At 42.6% G+C, this 20,716-nt stretch overlaps 1 protein-coding gene across 2 annotated transcripts in view; it reads right to left on the bottom strand.

The window, feature by feature from the left end:
- Positions 1-20,716, bottom strand: part of MALRD1 (MAM and LDL receptor class A domain containing 1) — a 419,241-nt gene that overhangs the window by 297,206 nt on the left and 101,319 nt on the right. Inside the window, exons 10-11 of one of the 2 annotated variants that reach the window (XM_069729529.1) lie at positions 18,505-18,642; positions 7,560-7,666 (exon numbers count right to left, since the gene is read on the bottom strand). In XM_069729529.1, the coding sequence (XP_069585630.1) occupies positions 7,560-7,666; positions 18,505-18,642 (245 nt within the window). The remainder of the gene's footprint in view (positions 1-7,559; positions 7,667-18,504; positions 18,643-20,716) is intronic. The other variant, XM_069729530.1, reaches the window with a different exon arrangement.

The following is a 20,716-nucleotide window of genomic DNA, read 5'->3' as shown; positions in this document are numbered from 1 at the left end:
TCCAAGGAAAAAACAAACGCTGCATTGAGTTTGATCCAAGATTCTGATGGCACTCGGAATGGAGAAGATTGAGACTTTTTTTTCCTCCATCTTCGCTTCATCTGAGAGAATCGGATCACTCTATGCAGACACTCTGATCAGAGTTTGATCAGAGTGGCATTTACATAATTGATCAAATTTTCTCACATGACAAAAAATACGCTCGTCTGCACCTGCTCTAGGAGAGACTGCCACAAGAGAAGGTTTTATGTACACTGGAGTGGGAAGGGGAGGCTTTCGTATGTGCGATGGTGACGTGAGTTCAGGCTATCCCTCGGATAAGTGAAAAAGATGTATCCACAACAAGACTATATCCAAACAGACTGCAATATTCGGTTTTGGATGAAGAAGGAATTGTTCTTCTCGTTCGAAACCTTACAAGGACTCCTCATGATGTCCTACAAGGTACCAACAGAAAGGTATTATCGTGAAGCTGATGGCATCTGGTATATTTGGCCCTTCTCTTCCTAACCTCACTAGTTCCCCTTATGGGTAAATTGAAAATATTCTAAAACTTCTGAATTCTTGATTATTTGGAATTTATTAGCAGCTCCTATTGATGCTTTGCCAAGTTGATTTGATCACATACAGACCTCTACAATCTATATAGTAGAAGAAGCAAAGAACTGAAGGTAAGAATCTCGCTGGTCCTTGGCTTCTTCACTGTTTAATAGATGAAGAGACCAGAGAAAATAAATTATCTCAGATATTCTAGGAAAACCTGAGGCACTAATTTATCAAGAGTTTTACTGCATCTCGAGTGAGATAATGATCTCTTTAGGTGATGCTATTTTATGGGGGTGGTTCATCATGTCATACGTCATCCTGGACACATTCATAAATCAACCTGGTGGAACGGTATTGGGTAGCGATAAGTGATCTTTTATGAGGTGATGTAATCATTGTGATTGATAAAATCCTAAGTGAACGCAATAGTGTCTGTATCCATGGGCCCTGTAAAGTATATGCAAAAGATACATAGCACTACAGCTCTGGCAAAAATTAAGAGACCACTGCAAAATGTTCAGTTTGTCTGATTTTTCTCTTTATAGGTATTTTTTTGAGTAAAATATAAATTGTTCTTTTATTCACTAATCTTCTGTCAACAGGTCTCCGAATTTCTAAGCTATAAATTTTGTATTTTTTTTCTGAAAAAGAAAAATGGTCAAAATTACCAAAGAAACCCCAGTGCTTTCAGACCTCAAATAATGCAAAGATAGCAAGTTCTTAATCATTTAGAAACAACAATACTAATGTTTTAACTCAGGAAGAGTTTAGAAATCAATATTTTGTGGAATAATCACGATTGTTAATCACAGCTTTCATGCGTCTTGGCATGCTTTCCACCAGTCTATCACACGGCTTCTGGTGCAAAAATGTAAGCAGTTCTTCTTTGTGTGATGGCTTGTGACCATCCAACATCCTCTTGATTAAATTCCAGAGGTTTTTAAATGGGTTCAGGTCTGGAGATTGGGCTGCCCATGACAGGGTTTTGTCAGAGCTGTATATATAAGTAGCATAAATCAATAAATCATGATATTAAATAAATAAATACCCCCATAAAAGAAACCCATGGGCATGGCTAGAGGAGAAGGAAAGGTCCAGGAGTTTTTATGAATGGCTCCTATCCTGGTGCTTTCAAGCCAAATCATGCATTCCATCATCGATTTAAATTGCCAACAGATGAGATAACCTCCTTAAGAGAGCTCCAATAAGGACCCCATGATTAAAAATTGGGCGTACTCACAAAAAAAAATGACAAAATTGCGCCAAATAACTAGAATACATATAATTACTCCAAGGGAGGGGACTGGAGTACATTTTCTAAAAATATTGAGACATTTCAAAAAGTTGCAAATGATGAGTAAAACAAAACCATCGGAAAACCCCAAACTTTGCCCACATTGGTGAATTTAATAAAAAGAAAAAAATATAACAAGCAAACACCTACAGTGGGGAAAATAAATGTTTGATACACTGCAGCAATTTTTCCCACCTACTAAGAATGGAGAGGTCTGTAATTTTTATTGTAGGTATGCTTCAACTGTGAGAGACAGAATCTAAAAATAACAGAAAATCACATTGTATGATTTTTACATAATTAAATTGCATTTCATTGCATGAAATAAGTAATTGATCACCTAACTCCTACGCTGCACTCGTTACCTGTACTAAGTGTTTGAACTCCTTACCAGTAGGGTTGAGCGAAACGGATCGTTCATTTTCAAAAGTCGCCGACTTTTAGCAAAGTCGGGTTTCATGAAACCCGACCCGATCCCTGTGTGGGGTCGGCCATGCGGTACGCGACTTTCGCGCCAAAGTCGTGTTTCGTATGACGCGCTTGGCGCCATTTTTTTCAGCCAATGAAGGGGCGTGGGCAGAGTGATGACATAGGTCTTAGGGGCGTGGACACCTATCGCCATGTTGTCACTTGTGCGCTGTAGCGATTTGCACTGTGTAACACCAGCTTTTCAGTTCAGGGACGGACGGAGGGGGGAGAGAGAGAGAGAGAGAGAGAGAGAGAGAGAGAGAAAGAAAAAAAAAAAATTCCCATTGGCTTTGCATTGGGTTTCGTGTTTCGGTCGATCCTCGACTTTTCGCCATAATCGGCCGATTTCACTCGACTCGACTTTTGAGATAGTCGGGTTTCGCGAAACCCGGCTCGACCCTAAAAAAGTCAAGGTCGCTCAACCCTACTTACCAGTATAAAAGACGCCTGTCCACACACTCACTCAATCACAATCCAGCCTCTCCACCATGGCCGCAACCAAAGAGCTGTCTATAAAAACTGTTGTAGGAAATAGTGCAAAAAATAGGGTTTTATCTGAGACATATATGGTTAATGCAAAGGATTGCACTCACCAAACATAGCTGAAGTCAAGCATTGGGAAGATTCGCTGCAGCAGATCCACGGGTTCAATAAGGACCGGCCGTTAAGTATAAAATTAGGTAAAACATGGTCCTGTTCTTCCCTGCTGAATCACTGAAGTCCATAAGTATTAATATTTGTGTTTTTTATTCAACGCTCTGAGGAGAGCTGGGACCACAGTCTCAAACATGAAGGTTAGCAATACACTACACCATCAAGAATTAAAATCCTGGCATGCAAGGTCCCTCTGCTCACGCCAACACATGTCCAGGCCTGTATGAAGTTTGTCAGGGACCATCTGGATGATCCAGAGGAGATATGGGAGAAGGTCATGTGGCCAGATGAGAGCAAAATAGAACTTTTTGGTATCAACTACACTCGCCGTGTTTGGAGGATGACGAAGGAAGAGTAGAATCATAGAATCATAGAATATTAGATTTGACAGGGACCTCAAGGATCATCATGTCCAACGTTCTGCTCAATGCAGCACAGGATTCACTAAACCATCTCAGACAGATGTCTGTCCAGCCTGTTTGAAGACTTTCAAAGAACACAGTCCCAACTGTGAACCATGGTGTGTGAAACATCAGATTTTGGGGGTGCTTTCTGCAAAGGAGACAGGACAACTGCTCCATATTGAAGGGAGGATGTATCGTGAAATTTTGGCCAACAACCTCCTTCCCACAGTAAGAGCATTGAAGATGGGTTGTGGCTGGGTCTTCCAGCATGACAATGACCTAAAACACACAGCCAGGGCAACTAAGGAGTAGCTACGTAAGAAGCATTTCAAGGTCCTGGAGTGTCCTACCCAGACTCCAGACCAGAACCCAAAAGAAAATCTTTGGAGGAAGCAGAAACTCAGTGTTGCCCAGTGACAGCCCTGTAACCTGGAAGATCTGTATGGAGGAGTGGGCCAAAATCCCTGCTGCGGTGTGTGCAAACTTGATGAAGAACTACAGGAAATGTCTGACCTCTGTAATTGCACACAAAGGTTACTGTACCAAATATTAAGTTCTGATTTTCTATTGTATTGAATACTTATTTCATGCAAGAAAATGCTAATTAATTATGTAAAAATCATACAAAATGATTTTCTGGATTTTTTTTAAAGATTCTGTCTCTCACAGTTGAAGCATACCTACAATTAAAATTACAGACCTCTCAATTTTTTGTAGGTGGAAAAACTTGCAAATCGGCAGTATATCAAATATTATTTTTCCCACTGCATAAGATGGAAAGTGGAATGTTGAATAAGGTACAAATAAAAAAGACGCAAAAACACTAAAAACACCACAAAAAACAGAAGCAAGTTCAATAATGAATCAGGCCCTAAGTATTTTTTGCCATGTTGAAGGCTGTATCCCACAATATTCTCTTTTAGAAGATAGGAAGAGCTTCAGCGCAAAGAAAGGGACATATTTGCAATATATGTCCTACGTTCCAAGTGTTGAACATGTTCACATCATTTTTTATGAGAAGTTGGGAAAATATGCTTAGAAATTAACATAAAAAAGGTGAAAACGCACCTATAACAATAGTGGTGCTGTCACGGGACTACCGCGACAGAGAGGTTCCAGAGAACCGCAACGCTCTGGGCCTCATTCACACACAGTGAACAGAAGCTCTTCACCTGTATTCTGACCTGGCTGCTTTGTGCCAGCAGTGCAGGAGTTAACCCTATTGCTGAGAGCTGGGTCTCTCTCAGCTTAAGTGGATTTTGTAATCTGATCCTCTATATAGACCCAGTCCTGACTACAACTAGTGTCAGTGATCAGTTCTACTGCCTGGCTTGGAGGTTGAAGGAGCGTGGTGTTGGTGTTGGAGGTTTATTTACAGAGATTGGTGTCTGCTGTTTTGGTTGCTTGTTAAACCCGTTTTCTTCCCTAAGTTTATTCCTTCTCTTCCCTTCTCTGTGTTCCTCTGTGGTTGTGTGAGCATTTGGTGAATTTGAGTCTTTTAGTTACCTTGTCTGTATACCCTGTTATTTGTTGTATTATTACACTGGTGCAGTCCACCTCCTTTGGGGGGAGAGGGGGCCACAGATAGGGCCTGCACAGGAGACAGGGATACGCTAGCGGCTCGGGCCTCCTAACCATCATAGGTACCCCCGTGAAAAGGGAAAGCCAGAGCCACATTAAAGTGGTAGGGACAGGTGCGGCTCCCAGTATGCCTCCCTGCCCCTTTATCGCCGCTCACGGCGTGACAGGTGCTGTTTTATTTTTTCCACTTCTTGTTTTTTTCTCCAGAGTGGAAAAAAACAACATATCAACTCTTGTTGCATTTTTGTCTGAAAAAAAGTAATGAACCTGAAGCAGAAGAAATACCCTATAAAACTGTACAAAGTATCATAAAAAGGCACAAAAAAGCAAAGAAAAATACACATTTAAGCAACTTTGGGTTAAAGATGGACCCTTCTTTACCTTTCCTTTTGTTTAAAATATCCCATAGAGATCGAGATGACTAATTTTGAAAAAAAAAAAACTTTTGTATTACTCTTGGGAGTAATGAAAAAATAGTTTGTTTTTATTCTAGTAATTTCACAACCTAAGGCTTTTTGGTATATCGACAGTACACATAAGGGAAAAGTAAGAAAGTATCTAACGTGGCACAGGCGGTAGCCATGGGTGTGGTTCTCGAGTTCTATGACCCAGAATGATGAGGCTGTGGCTCCAGCCTTGCAGGCCGCATGATGCCGGTGACCAGATGTTGATATGTTCCATGATGGAGACCACCACTTAAAAAGGAACTGATTTTTACTGAACAATAACTTGGTGGGAATAATATATGCATGTGCATAACTTCATGAACGTTTCTCTTAATACATGTGCAATGCCCACCAAGGCCGTAGTGTACTCGGAACCGAGTCAGACAGTTCTTTGGGGAAGTCAAGGGGCCGTGACCCGACTCCGTGGCCCTGGGCGTGCAATAAAAATGCAAGGGGAAAAGTTATATGGGATTGATTCGTGACGCCACCCATGGTGTTCGGAAGGGATGGCAGACGCTGCGGTTCAGGTCCACTGGGGCCGATGGTGATGCAGCAAAGATGGTACAGCTCCCTACGGGTAGAGCGGGGCCCCCAGGCAGATTTAACAGTCGGTTCAGGTGGCGGTTAACGTTGGGGAGAAGAGAATAAGCAAGGGACACAGAAAAGTGCTGTTTTCTTTACCTTTACTTCTTGGTAGGCGAACATGCAGTCCGGGGTACCAGTTACAGAGAACAGTGGGAGTCCGGCTAGCCTGGAAGCATTCAGGGAGTCCACCTTGCCAGGTGGGGTTGGAAGCCTTCCTGCTGCGCTCTATTTTCGGGTCCCTGCTGCCTGTAGCGAGCTGTGGCCCTATCCTGTGTGTTGGCTTCGACCTGTATGGCAGACAGCGCAAGCCTATCATGGGCACTGCCTGTTCAGTAGCAGCCTAGGGCTCTTGGTCTGCTGCGGTGCCTCCGGGTGTTTGGGGGGCCAGGGAGCTTGCAATCCCCTGCCATCCAGATTCAGCTGTTGGGGAGTACAGCACCCGCACAGCCAAGGACTCTGGCATTCTTCTTGTCAGCGCTCCACTCCGGGGTCAGCTCTGACACAGCTGCAATTCCCCAGAGCCCTTGTCTCCACTCTCTCTCCTTCCCTCACTCACTTCCTAACAGCCTAAAAACTGACTCCTCCTCCCAACCAGAGAGAGCAGCTCCCCTAAAGTCGGGTCTAGAGCTCCCCTTTCTGGCCTGGAGCCAGAATTGTGTTGCATGCTGTGTATTACCTGGCATGGGGACCTCTTCCTGCTTCCAGGCATGACATCAACCTTCAGAGGAAGGCAATGTCACCGTGGCAACCGGACTCTGGGGTGCCACACATGGAACATCTTCATACACATTTTCTGTATCCTTCCTTACATAGTTCATCACGGTATTTCAGGAACTTTGCTCATCCCCAACAACGGTACTCCAGTCAGTAAGGGAGATTCCTGTACTTCAACTACATCCTTTTCCCCTTTAGGGGGCCTACTTGGCCATTATGGCTGTTACTCAACTTCTCTGCTGACTGACGCCTTGGAACTACCACCCTGGGCCCTTTCTTCATCTCATGTTCCCTGCTCTGATTCGTCCCATTACCTCCAGGACTTGCAAGCTCACTTCCTCTTGCCTCTTTCCTGGATCTCGCTATCCATTAACTCGGTCTCCACTCACTCCAGGGACACATACCTCATGCTACTCTGCTTAGTTATCAGACCATAGGTCTGCTTCTGCTGCAGGCTGAGTCCTATCAGACCTCCTGACATGATATTGTCTCTGCCCCTTACTTTTGCCCCTCCCTCTCTGGGCTAGTCCCAATTCTTAACTTTAACTCTTCCTACTGTTGGACAGAATACCACGCTGTCACTAATAACGCATGTCAGTAAACACATCACACGTTTAAATACATCACCACAATGTACGTACCTTTAAGGGGAAACGTAGGCAAAACATCCATCTTCTTACAAGTACACACTTGTGGGATGTGTGAATTAGAAGAAAAAGGTTTGAAGCATGTGTGCAATTCTTCCATGAAAAATTAAGTTATAAATCATCAAAAGATCTTAAAGGGATGGATCACTTTATCTTTGACTTCAACAAATATGTTGGGGAAAACCTTTATTTGGCATTATATATAATTCATAATTACTACCTGGCACTGAGCTTCCTCAGAAGGCTTCACCAGAAAGCTACTCTTCAGCTGTGACGAGGCGGTGCTCCCTCCATTTATAGAGTTCGCTCTAAAATATATGAAGTGTCCTAAGAGGTAAAAAGAAATCATTAGTATGCACATGTATATACTGAGCATGTGGATGCTACGGGGTTCTTGGATAAAGGGGTCCTAGGGCCTTTGTATTACCAAGCACCAGTGTAGGAACTGCACTGTTAGCAACATACATGGTGGAGAAAATTCGGCAGAGGGTCATGGAAAGGGGGAGGGTGGGAGAATAATAAAAATAAAACACCAGTCCATTTTGTGGCTAAACCGGACACCATAACATGGGACGATTTTGCCCCATGGTTTGGGGCCTCATCTCATCTGTATAATTCACTGACTCACTCACTACAGGTGCATCTCACAAAATTAAAATATAATCAAAATGTTCATTTATTTCAATTCTTCAATACAAAAAGTGAAGCTCATATATTACCTAGAGTCATTACAAACAGAGTGATCTATTTCAAGTGTTTATTTCTGTTAATGTTGATGATTATGGCTTACAGCCAATGAAAACCTAAAAGTCATTATATCAGTAAAGTAGAATACTTTATAACACCAGCTTGAAAAAGTGATTTTAAAATCCGAAATGTTGGCCTACTGAAATGTATGTTCAGTAAATGCACTCAATACTTGGTCGAAGCTACTTTTGCATTAATTACTACATCAATGCGGCATGGCATGTGTTGTGAATTCTGTGGCAGAGCTCCCTCCTGTGGTCACAAGTGGTACTTCGGCTGATTCTCTCTGTGAGCTTCCGTTGGTGGAGGAAAGTGGTACTGCGGCTTCTGAGTTTCCTTCCTCAGGTGATGTGGTGAAGTCGTTAGGTGCTGCTCTATTTAACTCCACCTAGTGCTTTGATCCTGGCCTCCAGTCAATGTTCTAGTTTTGGACCTGTTTCCTCCTGGATCGTTCCTGTGGCCTGCTGCTCTGCATAGCTAAGTTCTGCTTTGCTATTTTGTTTGCTGTTTTTTCTGTCCAGCTTGTCTATTTGTTTTTTCCTTCTTGCTGGAAGCTCTGGGACGCAGAGGGTGTACCTCCGTGCCGTTAGTTCGGTACGGAGGGTCTTTTTGCCCCCTTTGCGTGGTTTTTGTAGGGTTTTGTGTTGACCGCAAAGTTACCTTTCCTATCCTCGCTCTGTTCAGAAAGTCGGGCCTCACTTTGCTAAATCTATTTCATCTCTACGTTTGTCTTTTCATCTTAACTCACAGTCATTATATGTGGGGGCTGCCTTTTCCTTTGGGGTATTTCTCTGAGGCAAGGTAGGCTTATTTTCTATCTTCAGGCTAGCTAGTTTCTCAGGTTGTGCCGAGTTGCATAGGGAGCGTTAGGCGCAATCCACGGCTGCCTCTAGTGTGGTTGGAGAGGATTAGGGATTGCGGTCAGCAGAGTTCCCACGTCTCAGAGCTCGTTCAATGTTTTTGGGTTATTGTCAGGTCACTGTATGTGCTCTGACCTCTATGTCCATTGTGGTACTGAATTACCTTATCATAACAGTACTGGAGGCCCAAAGTACTAATGATTCTCAATAGAGGGAAAAAAGAAGTTCTGAGACCTTTTTTTTTTCTCTGCACTGTGTTTTGCCTTTTTTTTCCCCTAGACATTTGGGTGGTTCAGGACACAGGTGTTACAATGGACATTAAAGGTCTGTCTTCATGTGTAGATCAGCTCACGGCAAGAGTACAAAATATTCAAGACTTTGTGGTTCAGAATTCTATGTTAGAACCGAGAATTCCTATTCCTGATTTGTTTTTTTGGAGATAGAACTAAATTTCTGAGTTTCAAAAATAATTGTAAACTATTTCTTGCTTAGAAACCTGCTCCTCTGGTGACCCAGTTCAACAAGTTAAGATCATTATTTCTCTTTTACGTGGCGACCCTCAGGACTGGGCATTTTCCCTTGCGTCAGGAGATCCTGCATTAAGTAATATCGATGCGTTTTTCCTGGCTCTCGGATTGCTGTACGATGAACCTAATTCAGTGGATCAGGCAGAGAAAAATTTGCTGGCTCTGTGTCAGGGTCAGGATGAGATAGAGGTATATTGTCAGAAATTTAGAAAGTGGTCAGTGCTCACTCAATGGAATGAAGGTGCGCTCGCAGCTATTTTCAGAAAGGGTCTCTCTGAAGCCCTTAAGGATGTCATGGTGGGATTTCCTATACCTGCTGGTCTGAATGAGTCTATGTCTTTGGCCATTCACATCGGTCGACGCTTGCGTGAGCGTAAATCTGTGCACCATTTGGCGGTATTACCTGAGCTTAAACCTGAGCCTATGCAGTGCAATAGGACTTTGACCAGAGTTGAACGGCAAGAAAACAGACGTCTGAATGGGCTGTGTTTCTACTGTGGTGATTCCACTCATGCTATCTCTGATTGTCCTAAGCGCACTAAGCGGTTCGCTAGGTCTGCCACCATTGGTACGGTACAGTCAAAATTTCTTCTGTCCGTTACCTTGATCTGCTCTTTGTCATCGTATTCTGTCATGGAATTTGTGGATTCAGGCGCTGCCCTGAATTTGATGGACTTGGAGTATGCTAGGCGCTGTGGGTTTTTCTTGGAGCCCTTGCAGTGTCCTATTCCATTGAGAGGAATTGATGCTACGCCTTTGGCCAAGAATAAGCCTCAGTACTGGACCCAGCTGACCATGTGCATGGCTCCTGCACATCAGGAAGTTATTCGCTTTCTGGTGTTTCATAATCTGCATGATGTGGTCGTGTTGGGGTTGCCATGGCTGCAAGTCCATAATCCAGTATTAGATTGGAAATCCATGTCTGTGTCCAGTTGGGGTTGTCTGGGGGTACATGGTGATGTCCCATTTCTGACTATTTCGTCATCCACCCCTTCTGAGGTCCCAGAGTTCTTGTCTGATTACCGGGATGTATTTGATGAGCCCAAGTCCGATACCCTACCTCCGCATAGGGATTGTGATTGTGCTATCGATTTGATTCCTGGTAGTAAATTCCCAAAAGGTCGACTGTTTAATTTATCTGTGCCTGAGCACGCCGCTATGCGGAGTTATGTGAAGGAGTCCTTGGAGAAGGGGCATATTCGCCCGTCATCGTCGCCATTAGGAGCAGGGTTCTTTTTTGTAGCCAAGAAGGATGGTTTGCTGAGACCTTGTATAGATTACCGCCTTCTAAATAAGATCACGGTTAAATTTCAGTACCCCTTGCCGTTGTTATCTGATTTGTTTGCTCGGATTAAGGGGGCTAGTTGGTTCACCAAGATAGATCTTCGTGGTGCGTATAATCTTGTGCGTATTAAGCGAGGCGATGAATGGAAAACTGCATTTAATACGCCCGAGGGCCATTTTGAGTATCTAGTAATGCCATTCGGACTTGCCAATGCTCCATCAGTGTTTCAGTCCTTTATGCATGACATCTTCCGAGAGTACCTGGATAAATTCCTGATTGTGTACTTGGATGACATTTTGATCTTCTCGGATGATTGGGAGTCTCATGTGAAGCAGGTCAGAACTGTGTTTCAGGTCCTGCGTGCCAATTCTTTGTTTGTGAAGGGATCAAAGTGTCTCTTTGGTGTTCAGAAGGTTTCATTTTTGGGGTTCATCTTTTCCCCTTCTACTATCGAGATGGACCCTGTTAAGGTCCAAGCCATCCATGATTGGACTCAGCCGACATCTCTGAAGAGTCTGCAAAAGTTCCTGGGCTTTGCTAATTTTTATCGTCGCTTCATCTGCAATTTTTCTAGTATTGCTTATCCATTGACTGATTTGACCAAGAAGGGTGCTGATGTGGTCAATTGGTCTTCTGCTGCTGTGGAAGCTTTTCAAGAGTTGAAGCGTCGTTTTTCTTCTGCCCCTGTGTTGTGTCAACCAGATGTTTCGCTTCCATTCCAGGTCGAGGTTGATGCTTCTGAGATTGGAGCAGGGGCTGTTTTGTCGCAGAGAAGTTCTGATTGCTCGGTGATGAAACCATGCGCCTTCTTTTCCAGGAAGTTTTCGCCTGCTGAGCGAAATTATGATGTGGGCAATCGAGAGTTGCTGGCCATGAAGTGGGCATTCGAGGAGTGGCGTCATTGGCTTGAAGGAGCTAAGCATCGCGTGGTGGTCTTGACTGATAATAAGAACTTGACTTATCTCGAGCCTGCCAAGCGGTTGAATCCTAGACAGGCTCGTTGGTCGCTGTTTTTTGCCCGTTTTGACTTTGTGATTTCGTACCTTCCGGGCTCTAAAAATGTGAAGGCGGATGCACTGTCTAGGAGTTTTGTGCCCGACTCTCCGGGTTTATCTGAGCCGGCGGGTATCCTCAAAGAGGGAGTAATTGTTTCTGCCATCTCCCCTGATTTGCGGCGGGTGCTGCAAAAATTTCAGGCTAATAAACCTGATCGTTGCCCAGCGGAGAAACTGTTTGTCCCTGATAGGTGGACGAATAAAGTTATCTCTGAGGTTCATTGTTCGGTGTTGGCTAGTCATCCTGGAATCTTTGGTACCAGAGAGTTAGTGGCTAGATCCTTTTGGTGGCCATCTCTGTCGCGGGATGTGCGTTCTTTTGTGCAGTCCTGTGGGATTTGTGCTCGGGCTAAGCCCTGCTGTTCTCGTGCCAGTGGGTTGCTTTTGCCCTTGCCGGTCCCGAAGAGGCCTTGGACACATATCTCTATGGATTTTATTTCAGATCTTCCCGTCTCTCAAAAGATGTCAGTCATTTGGGTGGTCTGTGATCGCTTCTCTAAGATGGTCCATTTGGTACCCTTGTCTAAATTACCTTCCTCCTCTGATTTGGTGCCATTGTTCTTCCAGCATGTGGTTCGTTTACATGGCATTCCAGAGAATATCGTTTCTGACAGAGGTTCCCAGTTTGTTTCGAGGTTTTGGCGAGCCTTTTGTGGTAGGATGGGCATTGACTTATCTTTTTCCTCGGCTTTCCATCCTCAGACTAATGGCCAGACCGAACGAACCAATCAGACCTTGGAAACATATCTGAGATGCTTTGTTTCTGCTGATCAGGATGACTGGGTGTCCTTTTTGCCTTTGGCTGAGTTTGCCCTTAATAATCGGGCCAGCTCGGCTACCTTGGTTTCGCCGTTTTTCTGCAACTCTAGGTTCCATCCTCGTTTCTCTTCAGGGCAGGTTGAGTCTTCGGACTGTCCTGGTGTGGATACTGTGGTGGACAGGTTGCAGCAGATTTGGACTCATGTAGTGGACAATTTGACCTTGTCCCAGGAGAAGGCTCAACGTTTCGCTAATCGCAGACGCTGTGTGGGTCCCCGACTTCGTGTTGGGGATTTGGTTTGGTTATCTTCTCGTCATATTCCTATGAAGGTTTCCTCTCCTAAGTTTAAACCTCGTTTCATTGGTCCGTATAGGATTTCTGAGGTTCTTAATCCTGTGTCTTTTCGTCTGACACTTCCAGATTCTTTTTCCATACATAACGTATTCCATAGGTCATTGTTGCGGAGATACGTGGCACCTATGGTTCCATCTGTTGATCCTCCTTCCCCCGGTTTTGGTGGAGGGGGAGTTGGAGTATATTGTGGAGAAGATTTTGGATTCTTGTGTTTCAAGACGGAAACTCCAGTATCTGGTTAAGTGGAAGGGTTATGCTCAGGAAGATAATTCCTGGGTCTTTGCCTCTGATGTCCATGCTCCCGATCTTGTTCGTGCCTTTCATATGGCTCATCCTGGTCGTCCTGGGGGCTCTGGTGAGGGTTCGGTGACCCCTCCTCAAGGGGGGGTACTGTTGTGAATTCTGTGGCAGAGCTCCCTCCTGTGGTCACAAGTGGTACTTCGGCTGATTCTCTCTGTGAGCTTCCGTTGGTGGAGGAAAGTGGTACTGCGGCTTCTGAGTTTCCTTCCTCAGGTGATGTGGTGAAGTCGTTAGGTGCTGCTCTATTTAACTCCACCTAGTGCTTTGATCCTGGCCTCCAGTCAATGTTCTAGTTTTGGACCTGTTTCCTCCTGGATCGTTCCTGTGGCCTGCTGCTCTGCATAGCTAAGTTCTGCTTTGCTATTTTGTTTGCTGTTTTTTTCTGTCCAGCTTGTCTATTTGTTTTTTCCTGCTTGCTGGAAGCTCTGGGACGCAGAGGGTGTACCTCTGTGCCGTTAGTTCGGTACGGAGGGTCTTTTTGCCCCCTTTGAGTGGTTTTTGTAGGGTTTTGTGTTCACCGCAAAGTTACCTTTCCTATCCTCGCTCTGTTCAGAAAGTCGGGCCTCACTTTGCTAAATCTATTTCATCTCTACGTTTGTCTTTTCATCTTAACTCACAGTCATTATATGTGGGGGCTGCCTTTTCCTTTGGGGTATTTCTCTGAGGCAAGGTAGGCTTATTTTCTATCTTCAGGCTAGCTAGTTTCTCAGGCTGTGCCGAGTTGCATAGGGAGCATTAGGCGCAATCCACGGTTGCCTCTAGTGTGTTTGGAGAGGATTAGGGATTGCGGTCAGCAGAGTTCCCACGTCTCAGAGCTCGTTCAATGTTTTTGGGTTATTGTCAGGTCACTGTATGTGCTCTGACCTCTATGTCCATTGTGGTACTGAATTACCTTATCATAACAGGCATGGAGGCGATCATCCTGTGGCACTGCTGAGGGGTTATGGAAGCCCAGGTTGCTTTGATAGCAGCCTTCAGCTCATCTGCATTGTTGGGTCTGGTGTCTCTCATCTTCCTCTTGACAATACTCCATAGATTCTCTATGGGGTTAAGGTCAGGTGAGTTTTCTGCCAATCAAGCACAGTGATACTGTTGTTTTTAAAACAGGTATTGGTACTTTTGGCAGTGTGGACAGGTGCCAAGTCCTGCTGGAGAATGAAATTTCCATCTCCAACAAACTTGTTGGCAGAGGGAAGCATTAAGTGCTCTAAAATTTCCTGGTAGATGGCTGCACTGACTTTGATCTTCATAAAGCACAGTGGACCAACACCAGCAGATGACATGGCTCCTGAAACCATCACTGGCTATAGGAGCAAGTAAGTAAAATTTACGGAAAGGTAAGAGTGGATATATCTGAATCTCTTCCAATGACAGTCTCTGGAAAAACAGATAAGCTTTGGTGAAGACAGATAATATGAGTTTTGAGACAATGCCAAAAATAAAACTATCTGTATCCTGACACTTGGGATACAGTTACGTCGGCTGTTGCCGAATAATAAGATCCATAAGCTGCACTTGGTATCCGGAGCCACACTTCAAACAGAGAATTGTCTTGGATTATACAAAAAAGTTGGATACAAATCTATTTTTTCTCCTTTGGAGAAGTTTGATTTTTTTTTCAGTTACTGCCTCTGATAACAGAATGTTTTGTGAGTTTCTCCAATATTAAATTGTCCTGTGTATTCTGCTGGCTTTTGGTCTTCTGTGCTGTATTATTTATAGCCATTTGCTTTTACCTTTCTGAGCCATTCCTGACTTGCATAACCCGTTCCCCAGGATCATAAATAAATGAGAATTCATCTATGGCAACAACAGAATGAATAATCCTAACAGATCCCCTACAGTAATATCTAATTTATTGGACAAGTTACCCTCAGATAATATTTCTATTCCATATCACTCGCACAGTGAGATATTGATGAACAATATGGTTTATTTTAAGACAGGTGACTTAATTCTAAGTGTCGGAGAGTAATAGTTGCCAAATTTATTGAAGCTCACACCTCTTGTTAACTTTGGTGCATCTTGGGCCATTCCAAATACAGAAATTAAAACCCAGGCTTACTATGAGCCCATTTAAAGTTGCAATATAAACTGATCAAATGGTCACCTCGCTTCCTCAGACAGGTGTTTCATACAGTAGACTTAATCCTAAGTGTCGGAGAGTAAAGCGTGCCAAATTTATTGAAGCTCACACCTCTTGTTGAGTTTGGGGCATCTTGGGCCAAAGGCAGAAATTAAAGCCCAGGCTTACTATGAGCCCGTGTAAATTTACAATATGAATTGAGCACATTTCTGAAATTAGTTTTAGGTCAGATGGTCACCTCGCTTCCTCTCCCTTAAACCCACTGATATTTGTAACCACTTTTCAAAAGAGAGATGTGAAAAATTTAAAAATTTTGTTGTAAAGGGATGTTCAAAAATTTTGCAACTCGCTATTCTAGAGGCAAAAAAAATCATAAATTCTGCCCCATTTGATTTTTTTTATACTTGTAAATTTCCCTTTCCCTGGTTAAAATATAGCTTTACAAGGAATATATTACTGTGTAGGTGAATACATGAAAGTCTAGGAGATGCATGTAGAGATCCCAATTTGGACCATCGTTGTGAGGTCCACATATTTCTATGTACGTCCCTACACTTATATATGCCAAAAGGATATGTATTAATCAAGGAAACAATAAATCAATCAGGTTCCAGGCTCCAATTGGTGTGACCATTTAGATGTCTTCTAAGGCGAATAAACTGCTACGATTGGAGATAACTTCAGTCGCGGAAGTTACTCACAGGCATCTGCTGTGTAAAACAGCCAGCACCCAACAAGTATAGAGTGTGCTCAGAGCAAAAATTTCTATCTTTGCCTCATTGTTATCTATTATTTTTTTTATTGCAACTCTTCTTCTAAATAAATATATTTTTATTCAAATTACCTGTGAAGACCAGATCTTTGTTAGGAGCGTATAATTTCTGTGTCAGTATCAAACACTCATCTATTTTTATAAATCTTCTTTGTGATATTCCTGTATTATTTTTCCCAGAAATGTATTATAAAATTAGAATCTGGGTATTATTAATTGATGGGGGAGGGGTGTCCTTTTAGCCTAGCATTGCCCAATCATTGCTGCCAGTGTAACTGAACACACCCCCTTGGAGAATGGTACCAATAAGTTGTCAATTATTTACTCTTTTCTCAGAGGAACAACAGAGGAATGGCACAGTGCAGAATTCAACTTGAAAATGCTCTGGAATGTATTACAAGAAGAATACAAGCATGTACTAAAACAGATGTGTTGGTAGAGCTAACAGCTTTTAAGGGAATATATAATCAGAAAATTAACAATTTTTTACCTCTGATTTTTGGGTTAAATATATTTTTTTTTATAAATTTCAGCAAAGTTTTTTTTATATCACAATCTGTAATTTAAAAAATATATATATTTTGATAGTGTAGCAACTCGCTCAGGAAAATAACACCCTGAAAATTGCAACTGACCCTGTCCGTTCTTGTACAGACTACAGATCATGACCCCATAGTCTCTAGTGGTTTCTGCATGAGCAGAGATAGCTTTAGTCAGAGACTAGACAATGGTAACTCCAACCTATGCTGCCTGAAAGGCCATCGAGTAATTCATGTTTCTCCTGAAGAATCAGAGGGCAGAGCAGAGTGCAAATTACCTACAGAAGGGAAACTGTGCTGAAAAAGAAAGATCCCAGAGTGAGTAAAACAAACCACAAAATAGAGGATTAAGTATGTACTGTTAGAGAATATGACACCTACTTCCTAAAAAGAAACATAAGATAGGTGCAGGGTAAAGAACACAAAGAACAGAGAGATAAACCCTAGCTGGTCTTTAACTGACTGTCTGATCTACAGCAGTATGGTTGGATATCCAAATGAGACTATCACCAGCAGAAAATACCAGCAGGGGAAAGTATATAAAGCTGCACCCAAACGGTGATAGTGCAGACAAATAAGTAAATGAAAACAACTGTTACTTTAAAAAGACTGAAACATAGATAACAGAAACTAAACACCCAGATAAAGCGTGTATCTGCTGTGGTCCAGCGAACAAGGTAACAGGTGTTTTCATTTACTCATTTGTCTGCACTATCACCTTGTGCATACAGCATCATATACTCTCCCCGCTGGTATTTTCTGCTGGTGATAGTCTCATTTGGATATCCAACCATAATGCTGTAGTTTAAGTCAGATGCAAGACAATTTTACAATTTTCAAACTGGCCAGTTGAGCAATTTTTAGAATCATACTTCCTGTTTTTTAGTGAAAACGTTTCAGAATTCTCTTTATCATCAGAGGCAGGGTTACAATTACAGGTATCACCTTTATGCACAGGTGAAAACACATGATCCACCAATCACAGGAGGTGATGTAAAAGCCCCCTGTGCTCCCCCTTCATTCAAAAAGACTTTTACACACAGTCATTAAAGCTAATGTACATATGAATTTCCCAAAAAAAAAGGAAGTATGAACCTGGAATAACCCCAGAGGTCAAAGTGAAAATTCCAAGAATTTTGGGGGGTTTAATGCAGATTGTGATATTAATATATATATATGTATATCTAATATATAATTGCCTAGAATACTACTTCCTGCAATTTGTGCCAACTTCCTGTCCGGAGCTAATGTCCGGAGCTAATGTCCGGAGCTAATGTCCGGAGATAAGTGACGTCAACAGTGTCCAGTGTCTGATTGGTTGCCGCCTGCTGCGAGCGACCAATCAGAAACGTGCCGTACTGTGACACACTCCGCCCGCCATTTTGGTGTGATATTTGAATTTTTACCTCACAGCAAGTTTCTACTGCGTGGAGGCGGGCCCAGTGACGTTGCTCTTCAAGCTCCTGCCGAATTTCATCAAAAAAATGATAATACCATTTACCAAAACTATATATATTTAGTTGTGAAGTGGTTCAGTGACATTTTCACACCAATTTTGAACTTTTGTTTGGTGTTTTCTCCATATACTGCCTATTATTTTTGTTCTTTCTTACTATTATTTATTAATTGTATTATTCTTACATTTGAATAAATAAAGTATATATGGATTCTAGACTCCCGATTCTTTAGAATCGGGCTGCCATCTAGTATATATATATATATATATATATATATATATATATATATATATATATATACAATTCCATTTTTTTGGAAGATGTGTATAAGATAAGATCCTAATTTAGATATTAGGGCACTTTCTGATTATACATTTCCTAAAAGTGTGCATATATAAGATCAATATTGGATGTATTATTTACCGTATTCTCCATTGGTTGTATGGTCTTTACTAATATCATTGTATGTGTTTCCAGTTGTTATTTTCCAATCCAAACCATTGGAATTTAGTGATTCCCAATCACAAAAACCCATCTCAAAGTCACATGTGTTCAGATTTTCTACGGAAATTAAAAAAAATATGAAGAATTGAGTTTTAGTGTTATTGTATGTTACATTTGTCAGTTTTCAGATGCTAATGCCTGGACCGCTGGAATAATACGAGTCACTTATAGCCTGCTGGTGACACCCTATCGAAATCAGAGCGTATTATTAAAGTTATTACAGGATTATACACAATAGTGTGCAGATTTCGTTTGCCAAATTTCCTATCCATTTCGTTCACTCTCACATAATCCAGGCTTTGGCAGATAAATGCCATTAAATCAATGTGTGGCTTTGCAGCTGATAGACTGATTCTGCGCTAAATCTAAAGCAACTGTCAGTCTTTCCTATGGATTCTTGTAGAAATGATGGCAAGTTCAACTTCAATAAATTAAATGACTCCAAATAGCAAATACAGTTAGCGTACAGAATATTTGCAGGCACAGTCGCCTCTGGCGTCTAGCAAAATGAAGGATTTCTCCCATTAGGCTACCCCTACTCCAATCAGCCCGTAGTGTCCCTTAGATCTTGATTTTATATGTCATGAATATATAGTTTGATTTTTTTTTACAGGGTAACTACTGTTAGTTAAAGTAACATTTCAGAATTAGCGGTCATGAGGAACAGCACTATTTCTGACCATTGCGTGGTTTGTAGCCGGCATAGTAGCCAGTTTTCCCCTCTGCAAATTCTGAAAATTAGTGGGGGGTGGCGGCTCATCATGTCAAATTCTTAAAACTGCAAAGTATTTGCAAAAAAACAACTTACCTCTTCCTAAAAATCCTCTAACTTCCAAAGAACAGAGCGATTTTTAATTCTATTCTGTATTGCTCATTGACTAAGTTACCAGCCACTGCGGCAATCTATCAGCAGCAGTCTGTCACCTAGGCAAACTTAGGAGCTTGCAAGTGCTGCACTGAAGCTGGCCCAATCTCTGGATTGGGAGAGCTTCAGTTTCCCTGCGCTCTTCCGATGCTGCAGAGGGAAAATTCCTCTGTTTTCAGCATGGGAAAGTGCACAGTTTGGGCCAACAGCTTAATTATGCCGCTCTTCCGAACTGCCAGTCTTCAGGAGTGCACTGCTTTCCAGCAAGAATCCTGGAAGTATTTATATATTGCAATTGAATGTGAGCTGGTGGGAGGAGATAAATTGCTATAACTATGACTATGTCTCCCATACACATTATGGCACACAAGGATTCTTGCTTTTTATTCTTTAGTTTGCATACAGACTGAATCAGCAGCATCATGGAGGACATTATACACCAGTACTTAGAAGAGTGCATGTGAATCCAGCTTTGGGGTTAGATAAAAGACTTGTTAGAAAGCTCAGCATAATCTTTCTGTGTCTCTCTCTGCTTGTTTTCCAACTCTGCTGCTCCCCTTTCTCTTTCCATCTGGTATAATAGAAGCTTGACACCTCATTCTACAAACAGTCTGTCTTTTGTTAAGCAGTAAAATACTAACCAGCCGCCATCTTCTGCTCTTCCCGATGCTACTCCACTCCCGATCTCCCATGTGATGGCCACAGCTCCTGACCTACTGGAAGTCAGAGGCAACAGTCACAAGCTCTCAATGTAAGTCTATGAGAACCTCGTTCTGTCTCTCGTAGACTTACATTGAGATGTGACTTCCTGTCTGCCCAGTAAAGACTGGAGGGGTCCAGCAGGTCACAACTAGCAGAATAGGACTGGAGCTGCGCCGAGGGAAGGAGATGGCGGCCAGCGAGAATACTAGGCAAGGCATATATATTAGTGATACCTCTCTGGTGCTCAAGTAAAAATAAATACCAGAGTGCTTTAAGAGCAGGACATTATCGTTAAAGATCCATTTTACAATTACCCTAAAAGGTGGAAAAATATTATTGAAAAATATGCTTAGGTACACGTACATTAGAGGGGTTATCCAACTTTCCATTCCCATGGTGCTCCAGTGCAACAGCTCCCACTGACTCCCCATGAAGCCTGCATGTGGCAGCTGCAGCCAATCAGTGGCCTTATATCTCTGGTGTCACTGATCAGCGACAGGAGCCATGTTACCAGTACTACGGCACATGACCACGTAGGCCACTAACTGTCTACAGCACTTACAT

Source organism: Ranitomeya imitator, chromosome 6 (assembly GCF_032444005.1).
Source record: "Ranitomeya imitator isolate aRanImi1 chromosome 6, aRanImi1.pri, whole genome shotgun sequence".
Classification (NCBI taxonomy): Eukaryota; Metazoa; Chordata; class Amphibia; order Anura; family Dendrobatidae; genus Ranitomeya; species Ranitomeya imitator.
This window is presented reverse-complemented; position numbering and strand designations above follow the sequence as displayed.